The 13,074-nt window shown below is 33.7% G+C and overlaps 2 protein-coding genes across 2 annotated transcripts; both read right to left on the bottom strand.

The window, feature by feature from the left end:
• Nucleotides 1–2,798: 2,798 nt before the first annotated feature.
• Nucleotides 2,799–3,944, bottom strand: LOC105773496 (uncharacterized). The gene has a single exon (XM_012595458.2). The coding sequence runs from the start codon at nucleotides 3,770–3,772 to the stop codon at nucleotides 3,245–3,247; it is 528 nt and encodes a 175-aa protein (XP_012450912.1). The 5' UTR covers nucleotides 3,773–3,944; the 3' UTR covers nucleotides 2,799–3,244.
• Nucleotides 3,945–12,502: 8,558 nt separating this feature from the next.
• Nucleotides 12,503–12,835, bottom strand: LOC128041672 (uncharacterized). The gene has a single exon (XM_052631957.1). It carries the CDS (start codon nucleotides 12,833–12,835, stop codon nucleotides 12,503–12,505), a length of 333 nt encoding a protein of 110 aa, XP_052487917.1.
• Between the last annotated feature and the right edge of the window lie 239 nt (nucleotides 12,836–13,074).

The raw sequence follows: 13,074 nt of genomic DNA, 5'->3' as shown, positions 1-13,074 counted from the left end.
GAAATGTGAACGTGATAATCATATATTTGAAAACAAGATTATATTGTGCATGTTTATGATGGTGCATATGGTACTTATATATGGCTTGAATATGATCTATAATCTCATAGTTCTATAAAATTTCAAGATGTAGTAAATTTTGAAATTTACTTAAGCCATGAATAAAACGATCTTATAAGTATGGAAATAGCAATATGAATGCTATTTGACCCATTTAGGCGATGGACATAGTTTTGATGATAGCCACAAAATGAATAGTAATGTCCATAATAAAGGGTGTATAATGTGTGAAATTATAGTCAAATGATTGGGTAGATGATGTCCTCTAATATAACTATGTACGAAAATATATGAAACACCCTTGGTTTGTTGAGAAATAATGTTATTTGAGTATTCATACATGATAAGTTCTCTTTACAACAACTTGGTGAAAAAGACAAGATAATAACAATAATGTAATCACTGTGAATCAATAATTGGACATGGTGGGGATGCTGGTCTTTTGAACTTTCAAGACACAAATAAATATGAAGTTTCACCATGTGGTATAGATAATTAACATAACTATATTGAAAATTTAAAAATTTGGAGATAAGATACAAGCCCATAATATTTGAGTCACTCATGATGGAAGCTCGACTCAACGTTTGGTATAACGTCAAGTCTTGAGTTCAATGAGACAAAGTACATCATCAATATGCGACTGCTAGTACTATAAAATAATATATAATTTATCATCCCAAGATAAAAAGTGTGATAAGTGATAAAAGTAACATATTTTAATTTCGTTCTTAATGCGTTTTTGGATGATTATTTATGCAAATTGGTGAACTTTATGCTCCTAATCCTTTGAAATCATGTTTATATACTTAGGAGAGAAATTGAGAGCAAAAGGAGTGAAAAACGAGCAAAAAAAAAAGAGAGAACAAGGTTCAGGAGCTACACGAGCTGGACACACAACCATGTGCTAGACCGTGTTGATTTCACGACTTGCATCCCAAACACGCAGAAAAACACAATTTTTAGGCTTTCTCAGCATTCTAAAGTTTATAAATACCAAATAGAAGAAGAGAGAAGGAAGCCATCAGAGAATATTGAAGAAAACAACTCAAAGAACACCATTGGAGCCAACTCTAAAGCGGATTTCCGTCAAGATTGAAGACCTTCTTTTAATTTCTTTTGAAGTTTTTATGAGTTTCTTTATTTCTTGTGGTTATTCTGACTTTGAAATGTTTTTATTCACAATTATGAACTAATTTCCTAGATACCTAGGGAGGATGAACCCTATGATGAATTCTATTATTTGATTTCTGTTTTACATGATAAATATTTGAGTTTTGTTCTCAGTTATGTGCGCTTCTCTCTTGTTTTAATATTTCTGGGATGTTAATTCATGTTTAATGTGCTTAAATTAGAGGAGGAAAAATCCTTGTTTGCGAGTAGATTTAGTATAATTGAGTGGAGTTGCATGCAATCCTAGAAAATAGGACGACATAAATCTACCAGATTAGAGTCAAATCTAATAGGGAATCTATAGATCGAGTTAATGTGACAATAGGGGTTTTAATTAGAAAGAAATTTCAGTTAATCAACCTAGAGTTAGTGGCTCTTACTATTGAAAGAGATATTAGTATAATTTAGGGGGTTTCTACGGATCAAGATACCAAGTGAATAAATCGTTTAAATCAGATTCATAATAATAGATGAAGTTTAGGTGGATTCTTTCCTGGGTATTGTTTCTCTCATTGGTTATTATTCGATTATTTTCCTGATTCATTCTTTGTTGAGTTATTTAGTTAGATTAATTTAGTAAATCTTAGTTTAAAACAATCACTCCAATTTGTCGAATAAATAATAGGAAAATGATAATTACTAATACTTTTAGTTCTTGTGGATACAATATCTTTACTCACTGTAGCTATACTATCTATAGATAGACGCACTTGCTTTTGTCGTATTTTTAGTTAGTTTCAAGAAAACAAACATTAAGTTTTCGGCATCGTGGTCGAGGACTGAAATATTAGGAAAACTTTATTTCTATTAATTTAGCCGTAATGATAAAGGATATGATGAGAATTATACTATTAATAAACCCATAACATAAATATGTTAGAATGTCATAATTACGGAAACACTTTTTATGAGATCTACCTATGTGAGGGTGAAGTGTAGTCACTTCTAGGAGCTCAAGGGTTTAGCTCTAATAACACTTATGAAAAGATATTACAGACACATGACCATAATAATGTCATTGGATACTGTGCATTGACTGGTGTTAAAATCATTGTGTGAGTTGTGTTTAGTTAATCAAATGGAATAGTTGGGTCAGAGTATCTACAATTTCGATTAAATTTAATATGTTTTTACTAAGTAAAGGTTATGCAATTGATTTTTAAGATTATCAAAATCTAGAATATTTTGAAAATGGGGAGAGATTGTTAGAACATTTTCAAAAATATAGTGTTCCAATAGTTGCAAATGAAAAGCTATTAGTAACTAAAAGTTATATCATTTGGTTATTAACCAAAAGTTGTCACTATTTATAGTGATAAACTATGTCACTTGAATATTAACAAATAGTCATAATTATTTAAGTAGATATCTATTGATTAATTATGTTTATTATTAAAGATATGACTATCCATTTGGGTAATTATATCTCTATGAAGAGACATGAGATCTTCTACAAATAAGAGTGAAATTTCATTTGTACGACACACTAAAAAAATATAGAAACAAAGTTTTTTTTTCATTTCACCATCTTTTATATTCAAATATTGTTCTATGAAGAGTTATTATAGAAATTCTTATAAAAATTAATATTTTTGTTCTATTCGCTTAATATAAAAGGGATTGTTTCCATTAATGTAGAATGTCGACAATCATTAGACTTCATTGGGCCCTAGGAAGATATCGGCTGAGTTGAATTTTATGCTAAATTATTGTTGGATCAAACAATCTTGTATAATTGTGCTTCCTTCCAAAACGCACCCCCAACGTCATCTCCTCCGCTTCAATCGCCATTTCCCTCTCCTCTTTCTTCCCTTTCTTCTAAATCAAACTCTCTCTCTCTCTCTCTCTCTAAATAATCAAGAACAATATCATGAAACCATAGTAAATTTGGAGAGTAACTTAAACCATATGTACAGTACTAAACAGAAATTATCTCACAATCTTCCCCCAAAGATATATCCAATGGAGCTTAACTTCCTTCTATATGTACACCTGCCTTTTAATTTATGTTCTAAGCCATAGCAGGGATTCTGGAATTTTGGCCATCCCTGTTGAGGCAATCAAATCCTTCAACTCTAACTGTGGCCGATGTAAGGCCGAATTTCATCTTACCACGTTCTCCTTTACCTGCCGATGATGACGACAACAAAGACGGAGTTTGCAATGTCCAAAGGGCATGTCCAAGCCTTTCATCACCAAATCGAACATCTTGCACTAGTGGATTCGCAGACCTACTCGGAGGCGACCCACAAAAATATGGAGGTGATGAGGCTATAGCTTGTTCTTGTTCTGTTCCTAAATCCTTATTAACAAGGATGATATCAAGAAGTTCCACACCAGATATCGAATCGCTCACGTCGGCTTGGTGATTCGTATGCAATCTCCATGGCTTGTTCAGGTTAGTGGCGGGGACCCCTATTCGCCGAGGCTTGGGGCAAACGACTGCACCACCCTTTTGATGATCAGTGACTGCAATCAATCCTCTCATCTCTTCGTAAGCCAAAACCGCGTCGTTCTGCTGAAGAGTACAATGATTCATCTTACAAAGAACGTCTGAAGGAAACTTGGGAAAGAATAAAAGCAGAGAAAGGGAGGAAGTTCTTAATCCAACGATTATATTTCTGTGTGAAGTATAATATTTTCAAAGGCTTTTGCTTTGAGTTGACATGCTTTCTGAAGTGAGTATATATATATAAACAGAGGAAAGGGTCGAAGAAAGGAAAGCCCTTGCGTTCAACGTGGAATACTAGAGAAGTAACATAGTTGTGCAACATTGATCTTCTTGTTCAAAGTTATGTTATCCGACACCCCAACTAAAACAGACGTGGCTCACTAGGTCATCTCAAGTGGGTTTTCTTATTGAATGAAGTTGGGGTTCTCTTATGTCTTCCTTTATGTCTTGATTTAATTCACTAAGTCGTTACAAACTAATAGAATTTATTCTTAGCTTAACGGTTCTTATTGTTTATATTTGGTGAGCTATGGAACAAAAAGTCTTTTGGCTTTGTAAATAAGGTTGATTTACGTTGGTTCTAATTACTCTAAAGAAAAACCATTAAAACATGTAAAATAATTCTGGTTATCTCAAAATTACATATGGATTTCAGCGTGCACATCATTATTGATATATTACATCTTAAGTTTGGAATGGGAGTAACACGGCTCGAATCCATGCTAAACAGGTGTTTGACAATAACTTTAACTACCACTACATACAAGTCAAGATACATATACATAAACAATTATACTTATCTAATATAAAAATAAATTGATATATTAATTTTTTTTAAGTGTGTACAATTGAATTAAAATAAAAATTATATTACATATTTAGATAAAATCAAAATTTAATGTTTATAATTTCACAAAATTAAATTTCATCAATAAATTACATATTAATGTTTGTCATAATCAATACGTATTTCAATTTTTTAACCTATATCCTTTCAATTTAGAATCTTCCATTTGGAGTTTGGTCTTCATCTGTTTTTTCTTAATTTTTACCTGTGTTTATGTTAATTTTAGTTGATATTAAGTTTGATTATTTTATGAAATTACAATAGAATAATATTTGTCTGATGATACCTTGATAAAAAAATGCTTTCTTCCAATTTAGATACTCTATTGATTGATTTAGGTTGGAGCAAGTGATACGTATTCTTTTTATTTAATTTATATATTTTTATATATTTTTTATATTCTATAATTTTTAATAACTCTTTGAGCATTTTTATTAATTTTTGTATTTTTATTTTTAAATATATGTTGACGTAGGCATCAACATGCTTGTCCACAAGACATGCATCAGTTGCTAACTTTCTTCTGCCACTTTAGCTTTCATCAACGATTAAACAAGTAAATAATGGATTCCATTAAAAAAAAACTCATTTTTTTATCAATGAAAACTTTTCTTTTTTTTTTTACAAAGAATTTACCTAAAAGAAAAATTCTTTATCTAAAATATAAAAATATATCGAAAATCCAAATTATTACACCTAAAGATACTCAATACATATCAATACCTAAACAAAAATAATAATGTCTACTAATAGGACTAATTCACATTGTTTAAAAATTTTGAGTATAAAAAGTTAATTAAGAAAACTAAATTTAGTTGAACAATTTTGTTCATGTTTGTTCAATATGCAGAGTGCTAAGCCTGTTAGTACTCCTTTAACAGCCCCTTTCAGACTTCCATCGGTTTTGTTTCCACAATTAGATGATGAGATTGAGTACATGTCACATGTTCCATACTCTAGTGCAGTGGGATCTCTCATGTATGCTATGATTTGTTCACGTCCAAATTTATCATATGCAGTCAGTGCAGTTAGCAGATACATGGCGAATCCTGGTAAAGAACATTGGAAAGCAGTTCAGTGGATTTTAAGATACTTATGAGGTACTACTGATGTTTGCTTACAGTTTGGAAGAACTAGAGATGGAGTCATTGGGTATGTTGATGCTGATTTTGCTGGAGACCTTGATAGAAGAAGATCTCTCACAAGTTATGCCTTTACAACCGGAGGTTGTGCAATCAGTTGGAAAGCCACTTTGCAAACTACAGTCGCTTTGTCTACCACTGAAGCTGATAACAATCTTTCGTTTTGGCAGCATCAAAGAAACAAGACAAAATGTGTCACTATTGTAAAAAGTTAGGTCACGTCAAAGCAGATTGTTATAAAGTGCGAGAAAAAAGAGCTGCTGAGAGTAACGAGTAACAAGAAAACATCACCGCTTTCATTGGCCAAATTAACACCAGCTACATCCTTCTCATTACTCTCAGCAGCTCTTTTTTTCTTAGTTTATAACAATCTGCTTTGACGTGACCTAACTTTTTACAATAGCAACACCTTTTGTCTCGTTTCTTTGATGCTACCAAAATGAAAGCTTGCCTATCTACCTTGCTATCCAAACCAAACTCTTTGTCGAGTTTGCCTCTACTCCACAAATGACCCTTCACATCTTCGAACAAGAGTTTGTCTTTGCCATAAATCGTGGTCTCCCTGAAAGATTTGTATGAAATGGGTAAAGAGCACAATAATAGCGTAGCCTGATCTTCATCGTCAATATGAACATCAACGTTCTTTAAATCATTTAAAAGAGTAATGAATTGACTGATGTGATCTCTAAGAAGCTCACATTCGTTCATGCGAAACGTAAATAGACATTGTCTCAACACTAAACGATTAGCCAGAGACTTAGTCACATAAAGAGTTTCTAACCTTTTCCACAATGCAGATAAGGCCTTCTCCATCAATACCTCTTGCAAAACCATATTCGCGAGGCACAACTGATTGCAGATAAAGCCTTTTCATCAAGCTCTTCCCATTCTGTTTGATTTAGATTCTCAGGCTTTTTCCTGGTAACAACCTTTTTCAAGCCGGTTTGAACTAGAATTTCCATCATCCGAACTTGCAACAGATTGAAATTTGTCTCACCATCAAACTTCTCAATTTCAAACCTTGTTGTTGCCATCTCTGAACGGGCTGATTTATGAAAATTGAACTACCTCTGATACCACTTGATAGGATTGACCTGATTAAACAATAAGTAAAAAAATAGCGAAATAAATTGAGAAATTGAACATATAAATTTAACATGGAAAAACCCCTCCAAAGAGGATAAAAAACCACGGGAAATGATAATTTTACTATAATGACAAAAGAATGAAGAGTACAAAAGATGGAGATAAAAACTAAAACCTGAAAACCCGAAAACAAAGAACCCTCAAAATGTAAACACAAAATTCTCTAAATGTGTTATGAGTTCTAATCTCTAATGGGTGTATTTTCTAAGGTTGTAAAAGAACCTATTTATAGGCTAAATTAGTAGGTCAAATAAACTATGTTAATAAATGCTAAATATATTATACAAATAAATACTAAATATTCTAGAAAGAAAATACATTTTGTTTAACTTGACTTGCAAGCAATCTCTTAGAATTTGAGTCACACAAGTCCAACAATATTTGTAAAAATAGAACGTCGTTAATAACAATATATTGCAAAGAAAAAAGAAATAAAAATAAAGAACACTCAAATTTTTACGTGGAAACCCTTTCGGAAAAAAACCACGGTAGAGGAGAAGAAAATTCACTATGTCAAATTCAAATGATTACAAGAGGAGTTTCGACTACATCTATTTAGAGGTTGAAAAAACCTAATTCTAATCAAAGTTAAATATTATGCTAATAAATGCTAAATATATTATACTCATAAATACTAAATCTTCTAGAAAGAAGATATATCTTGTTTAACTTGACTTGCAAGCAATCTCTTAGAATTTGGGTCACGCAACTCTAACAATCTTCACATTGACACAAATTCTCAACGAGCAAGTTTTTCACCTCTTCCATAAAACCCCTTAAGGGTTAAACTTCATCAATGAATACCAACCAAGTTTAAGCAATGCTCAAATTTGGTTATAGGAAGTGACTTAGTCATCATATCTGCAGAATTTTCATGAGTACTAATTTTGCTCACAACAATATCACCACGAGCAATAATATCACGAACAAAATGATACCGAACATCAATGTGTTTTGTTCTCTTATGAAACATTTGATCTTTTGTAAGGAAGATGGCACTTTGATTGTCACAAAATACTGTATTGATTTGAAGGTCTTCATTGAGTTCACTAAAGAGTCTCTTCAATCAAATAGCTTCTTTACAAGCCTCAATAATCGTCATGTACTCAGCTTCAATGGTAGACAAAGTGGCTGTAGTTTGCAAAGTGGCTTTCCAACTTATTGCACAACCTCCGATTGTAAATGCATAACCTGTGAGAGTTCTTCTTCTATCAAGGTCTCCAGCAAAATCAACATTAACATACCCAATGACTCCATCTCTAGTTCTTCCAAACTGTAAGTACACATCAGTAGTACCTCGTAAGCATATTAAAATTCACTGAACTGCTTTCCGATGTTCTTTACCGGGATTCGTCATGTATCTTCTAACTGCATTTACTGCATATGATAAATCTGGACGTGAACAAATCATAGCATACATGAGAGATACCACTACAATAGAGTATGGAACATGTGACATGTACTCAATCTCATCATCTGATTGTGGAAACAAAGCCGATGAAAGTCTAAAATGGGTCGCTAAATGAGTACTAATAGGCTTAGCACTCTCCATATTGAACATGTAAAGAACTTTATCAATGTACCCTTTCTGACTTAGGTATAATTTACTTGCTTTTCTATCTCTGAGAATCTTTATACCAAGTATCTTCTTTGCTGGTCCCAAATCTTTCATCTCAAATTCTTCACTTAGTTGGGCTTTGACCTTTATTATCTCTCATTTATCTTTTACTACTATCAACATGTCATCAACATAAAGGAGTAGACACACAAATGAACCATCACTGTTTTTCTTAAAGTAAACACAACTGTCAAAACTACTTCTTTTAAAATCATGAGAAGTCATAAAGGAATGAAACCTCTTATACCACTGTCTTGGTGACTGTTTCAAATCGTAAAGGGACTTTTTCAACAAGCGAACATAGTCCTCTTTTATTGAGACTATAAAACCCTCTGGTTGTTGCATGTAAATATCCTCCTCAAGTTCTCCATGCAAAAATGCAGTTTTTACATCTAACTGCTCAAGCTCCAAATAATGCATGGCCACAATACCAAGCAAAGCTCGAATCGAACTATGCTTCACAACTGGGGAGAACACATCTATGAAGTCCACTCCTGGAATTTGATTGTAACCCTTTGCAACAAGCCTTGCTTTATATCTGGGTTCTTCAATCACCCATTTACAACGAACAACCTTTTTACCTTTAGGAAGTTTCACAAGATCTCATGTTCTGTTTTTGTGAAGTGATTCCATCTCCTCTTGCATAGCAAACATCCACTTTTTTTAGTCTTCATAGCTAACCGCCTCAGAATAATTAGATGGCTCTTGGTTTGCATCTATATCTTCAGCCACATTTAAAGCATAAGCAACTAGATCAGCCTCGGCATATTTCTTTGGAGGTTTAATTTCTCTTCTAGTTCTGTTTTTGGCGATAGAGTATTGTGGTAAATAAGTAACTCTATTCTGAATTTTTGTACTGGCTTGAAGAGTTGACTTTGTTGTAGATTCTAGATTAATTTGATGCTCCACCTACTTTTGATTTTCTTTATTGGAAGATTATTTAAGAGATAAGTTAGGTAGCATAAGAGTTTCATCAAAAGCAACATCTTTGCTAATCACAACCTTTCTATTTTTAGGACACCATAAATTATACCCTTTTACACCAGCTTTATAACCAATAAAAGCACATTTAATGGATCTCGGTTCCAATTTTCCATTATCAACATGAGCATATGCAGGACACCCAAAGATCTTTAAATCAGAATAGTCAACAGGATTACAAGACCATTCCTCTTGTGGAGTCTTTTTCTCAATGGCAACAAATAGAAATTGATTGATCAAAAAAACATGTAGTAGAGGCTGCTTCGGCCCAAAACAACTTTGGTACGTTGGCATTTGACAACATACATCGAACCTTCTCCATGACCATTCTGTTCATTCGTTCTGCAAGCCGTTTTGCTGTGGAGTATGATGAACTGTCAAGTGTCTCACAATCCCTTCTGACTTGCACAATTTATTAAACTCATCAGAACAGAACTCTAAGCTATTGTCTATGCGGGGGTATTTTATTTGTTTTCCCGTTTATTTTTCAATCATAGTTTACTTAAAATGCAGAAAACACATCGTTTTTCTGCTTCAGGAAGAACGCCCAAACTTTTTTGAAAAAATCATCAATAAAAGTTAGCGTATAATTAGCTCCACCTCTTGAAGGCACTCTGGATGGTCCACACAGATCAGAATGAATATACTCCAACGTCCCCTTCTTGTTATGGATCCCTCTAATGAATTGAACTCTCATTTGCTTCCCAAAAACGCAGTGCTCACAGAACTTTAGTTTGTAAATTCCTTGCCCATCAAGAAGTTCTCTTTTGTTCAATTTTACCATGCCATTCTCACTCATATGCCCTAGGCGCATATGCTAAAGTTTAGTAATATCATCATCTGACAAGGAAGAGAAAGTGAAAGTTACATCACCAGTAACAGTAGAACCCTACAAAACATATAACTTGGCAGTCTTTCTCTGCCCTTTCATCACAACAATGGAACCTTTGGAAATCTTCAAAACCCCACTTTCAGTTGTGTATCTATACCCTTTTGAATCAAGAGTACTTAACGAAATTAAATTTCTCTTCAATTCTGGAACAAGTCACACGTTACTAAGTGTTTTGACAACTCTGTCAAACATCTTAACTTTAATTGTTCCAACACCTGTAATTTTACACGAAGCATTATTTCCCATCAAAACAACACATTCAGACACTGTTTCGTAAGTTGTAAACCAATCCCGATTGGGACTCATATGGAAGGTGCAGCCCGAATCAAGGATCCACTCCTCGCTCACTTTAGAATTGTTGACAGAAGCGACTAGAAGTTCACCATCGCTGTAGTCTTCTACAACATCAGCTTCACCGACATTTTCTAGTTGTTTTCCCTTTTGATTTGTAGCCTCCCTTTTTATCTTGTTTTGTAGCTTATAGCACCCAGATTTAATATGCCCTTTCTTCTTGCAGAAGTTACAAGTTTTACCTCTGTTTGAAGACTTTGATCTACCCTTAGATTTACCGCGAGGATTCTGTTCCTGTGTCCTTCCACGATCATCATCAGCATTCCGTTCTTGTCCCCCACAAACAATGAGACTCTCTCCCTTAGAGTCGGGTTTAACCACAAGATGCTTCATCTTATCATACGAGGTCAAAGAATTATAAACCTCATCAATTATGAGAGACTCGCGGCTATATAAAATTGTGTCTCTAAAGGTTGAATAAGACGGGGGCAACGAATAAAGTAGAATCAACCCTTGATCTTCCTTATCATCCTGAACCTCCATTGCCTCCAAGTTTGAGAGAATTTCTTTAAACACTGTTAAGTGTTTGTGCACAGACGCACCTTCCCCCAAACGATGAACATAAAGACACTGCTTCATATGCAACTTGCTGGTTAGAGTTTTCGACATACATATTTGTTCTAGCATCTTTCATAATGCAGCAACGGTTTTCTCTTTAATCACATCCTCTAAAATTTCGTTAGACAAATGCAAATGTAATTGTGTTAACGCCATTCGATCCTTACGCTTCTTCTCTTTATATATTAATGTCGAAGGTATCTTATCTATCCCTAGCAGGGCATCCTCCAGATCCATCTGCGCAAGAACTACTTGCATCTTAATCTGCCACAATGCAAATCTGGTGTTGCGATCTAACAGTAGAATTTCATACTTCAAAGACGTCATTACCGTGATTGAGATGAGCAACCCGGAAGCTCTGTTACTAATTTGTAAAAATAGAACGTCGGTAATGACAATATATTGTAAAGAAAAGAGAAATAAAAATAACTAACACACATATTTTTACGTGGAAACCCTTTAGGGAAAAAAATCACAGGCAAAGGAGAAGAAAATTTATTATGTCAAATTCGAATGATTACAAGAGGAGTTTCGACTACATCTATTTATAGGTTAAAAAAACCTAATTCTAATCAAAGTCAAATATATTATGCTAATAAATGTTAAATATATTATACTAATAAATAAAGAATATTCTAGAAACAAGATATATTTTGTTTCACTTAACTTGCAAGCAATCTATTAGAATTTGGATCACAAAACTCTAACAATTTCGAAAGGCAATGAAAAAAGCTGTTAAATATCTAATCAATCGTAAAATAATAGTTGTTTTGTAACACCAAAACTCCTTAAAAAGAAAAAGTTGCTTCCAGAAAACTTAATTACGCTAAAACTTTTTGCCGTGACTACAGAAAATTTCATATTTTGCCAGTATTCTCTTGAAATGTTTATAAATTTGTTAAGTCGTGGAGGTAGTGTAAAACCTTAAACAAAAAATGTTTTTCTTTTTATCTTTTTCCCCCCTAACGAAAGTGCTGAGCTGCAGGGCAATGTAGCATTATAATAAGGAACAGGACAAAAATAGGAAACTTTTATTAAAATGAAGTTCAACTCTAAGAAATTACAGGGAAGTAGTTTACTTTAGCTAGGATAAAGCCTTCTTTACAATGAAGTTCATCTCTAAGGATTTACAGGGAAATAGTTTTGCCTGAAATGTCTGTACCCTTTTTTTTCATCTTTATCTACACCAACTGTACTTTGGAGACTAAACATAAATGTCAAGCTAAAGAGAATAAGAAAAATAGTTCTCATTTCCTAACCTGTTCCCCCCCCCCCCCCTCTATCATCTATAAACTTGACTGTGCTGAGCTTCTGTTTCACTCAAAACGGGGGCTGCATCAATATTTTGTATGGTATTGGTGAAGGAGGCATCAGGAAGAAGAGGAGATTGAGCAGAGAATTTGGAAGCCGACAAACACAAAGAACAATCACCCCATGTCTGTTTCTTAGGGAATGACATATTGGTTGTCCGAGAAGTGCAAGTAGATAAACAAACCCCTTTGAGGTTGTGCAATGCACATTGGCAGTTGCGATGGTAGGGCCTCCGTTCGATCAAACAGTCTTGCATTGATATGCTTCCTTCGAAAACACACCGGAGCATCATCTCAGCTGCCATTTCCCTCTGCTATTTCTTCTAAATCAAACTATTTTCTATGTATGTAAGTAAAAAGATTGTGTGTGAAGTATAACAGTTTCAAGGCTTTTGCTGTGAATTACATGCTTTCTGAAGTGAAGTGAGTATATATATAGAGAGAAGAAGGGGTTCAATGGCAGTTGAATCAAAGAGAAAATTACAAACCCTTTGCATTAAACGTTAAATACTAGAGTAGAGAAGGAACATAGCTGTCCAACATT

The sequence above is a fragment of the Gossypium raimondii genome, chromosome 6 (genome assembly GCF_025698545.1).
Source record: "Gossypium raimondii isolate GPD5lz chromosome 6, ASM2569854v1, whole genome shotgun sequence".
Taxonomy (NCBI): Eukaryota; Viridiplantae; Streptophyta; class Magnoliopsida; order Malvales; family Malvaceae; genus Gossypium; species Gossypium raimondii.
Note: the sequence above shows the minus strand (reverse complement) of the source record. Positions and strands in the feature narration are given on the sequence as shown.

Bases quoted from the DNA above. Each gene is read 5' to 3' on its own strand.
- LOC105773496 (XM_012595458.2), bottom strand. From the start codon at position 3,772: ATGAATCATTGTACTCTTCAGCAGAACGACGCGGTTTTGGCTTACGAA.
- LOC128041672 (XM_052631957.1), bottom strand. From the start codon at position 12,835: ATGGCAGCTGAGATGATGCTCCGGTGTGTTTTCGAAGGAAGCATATCA.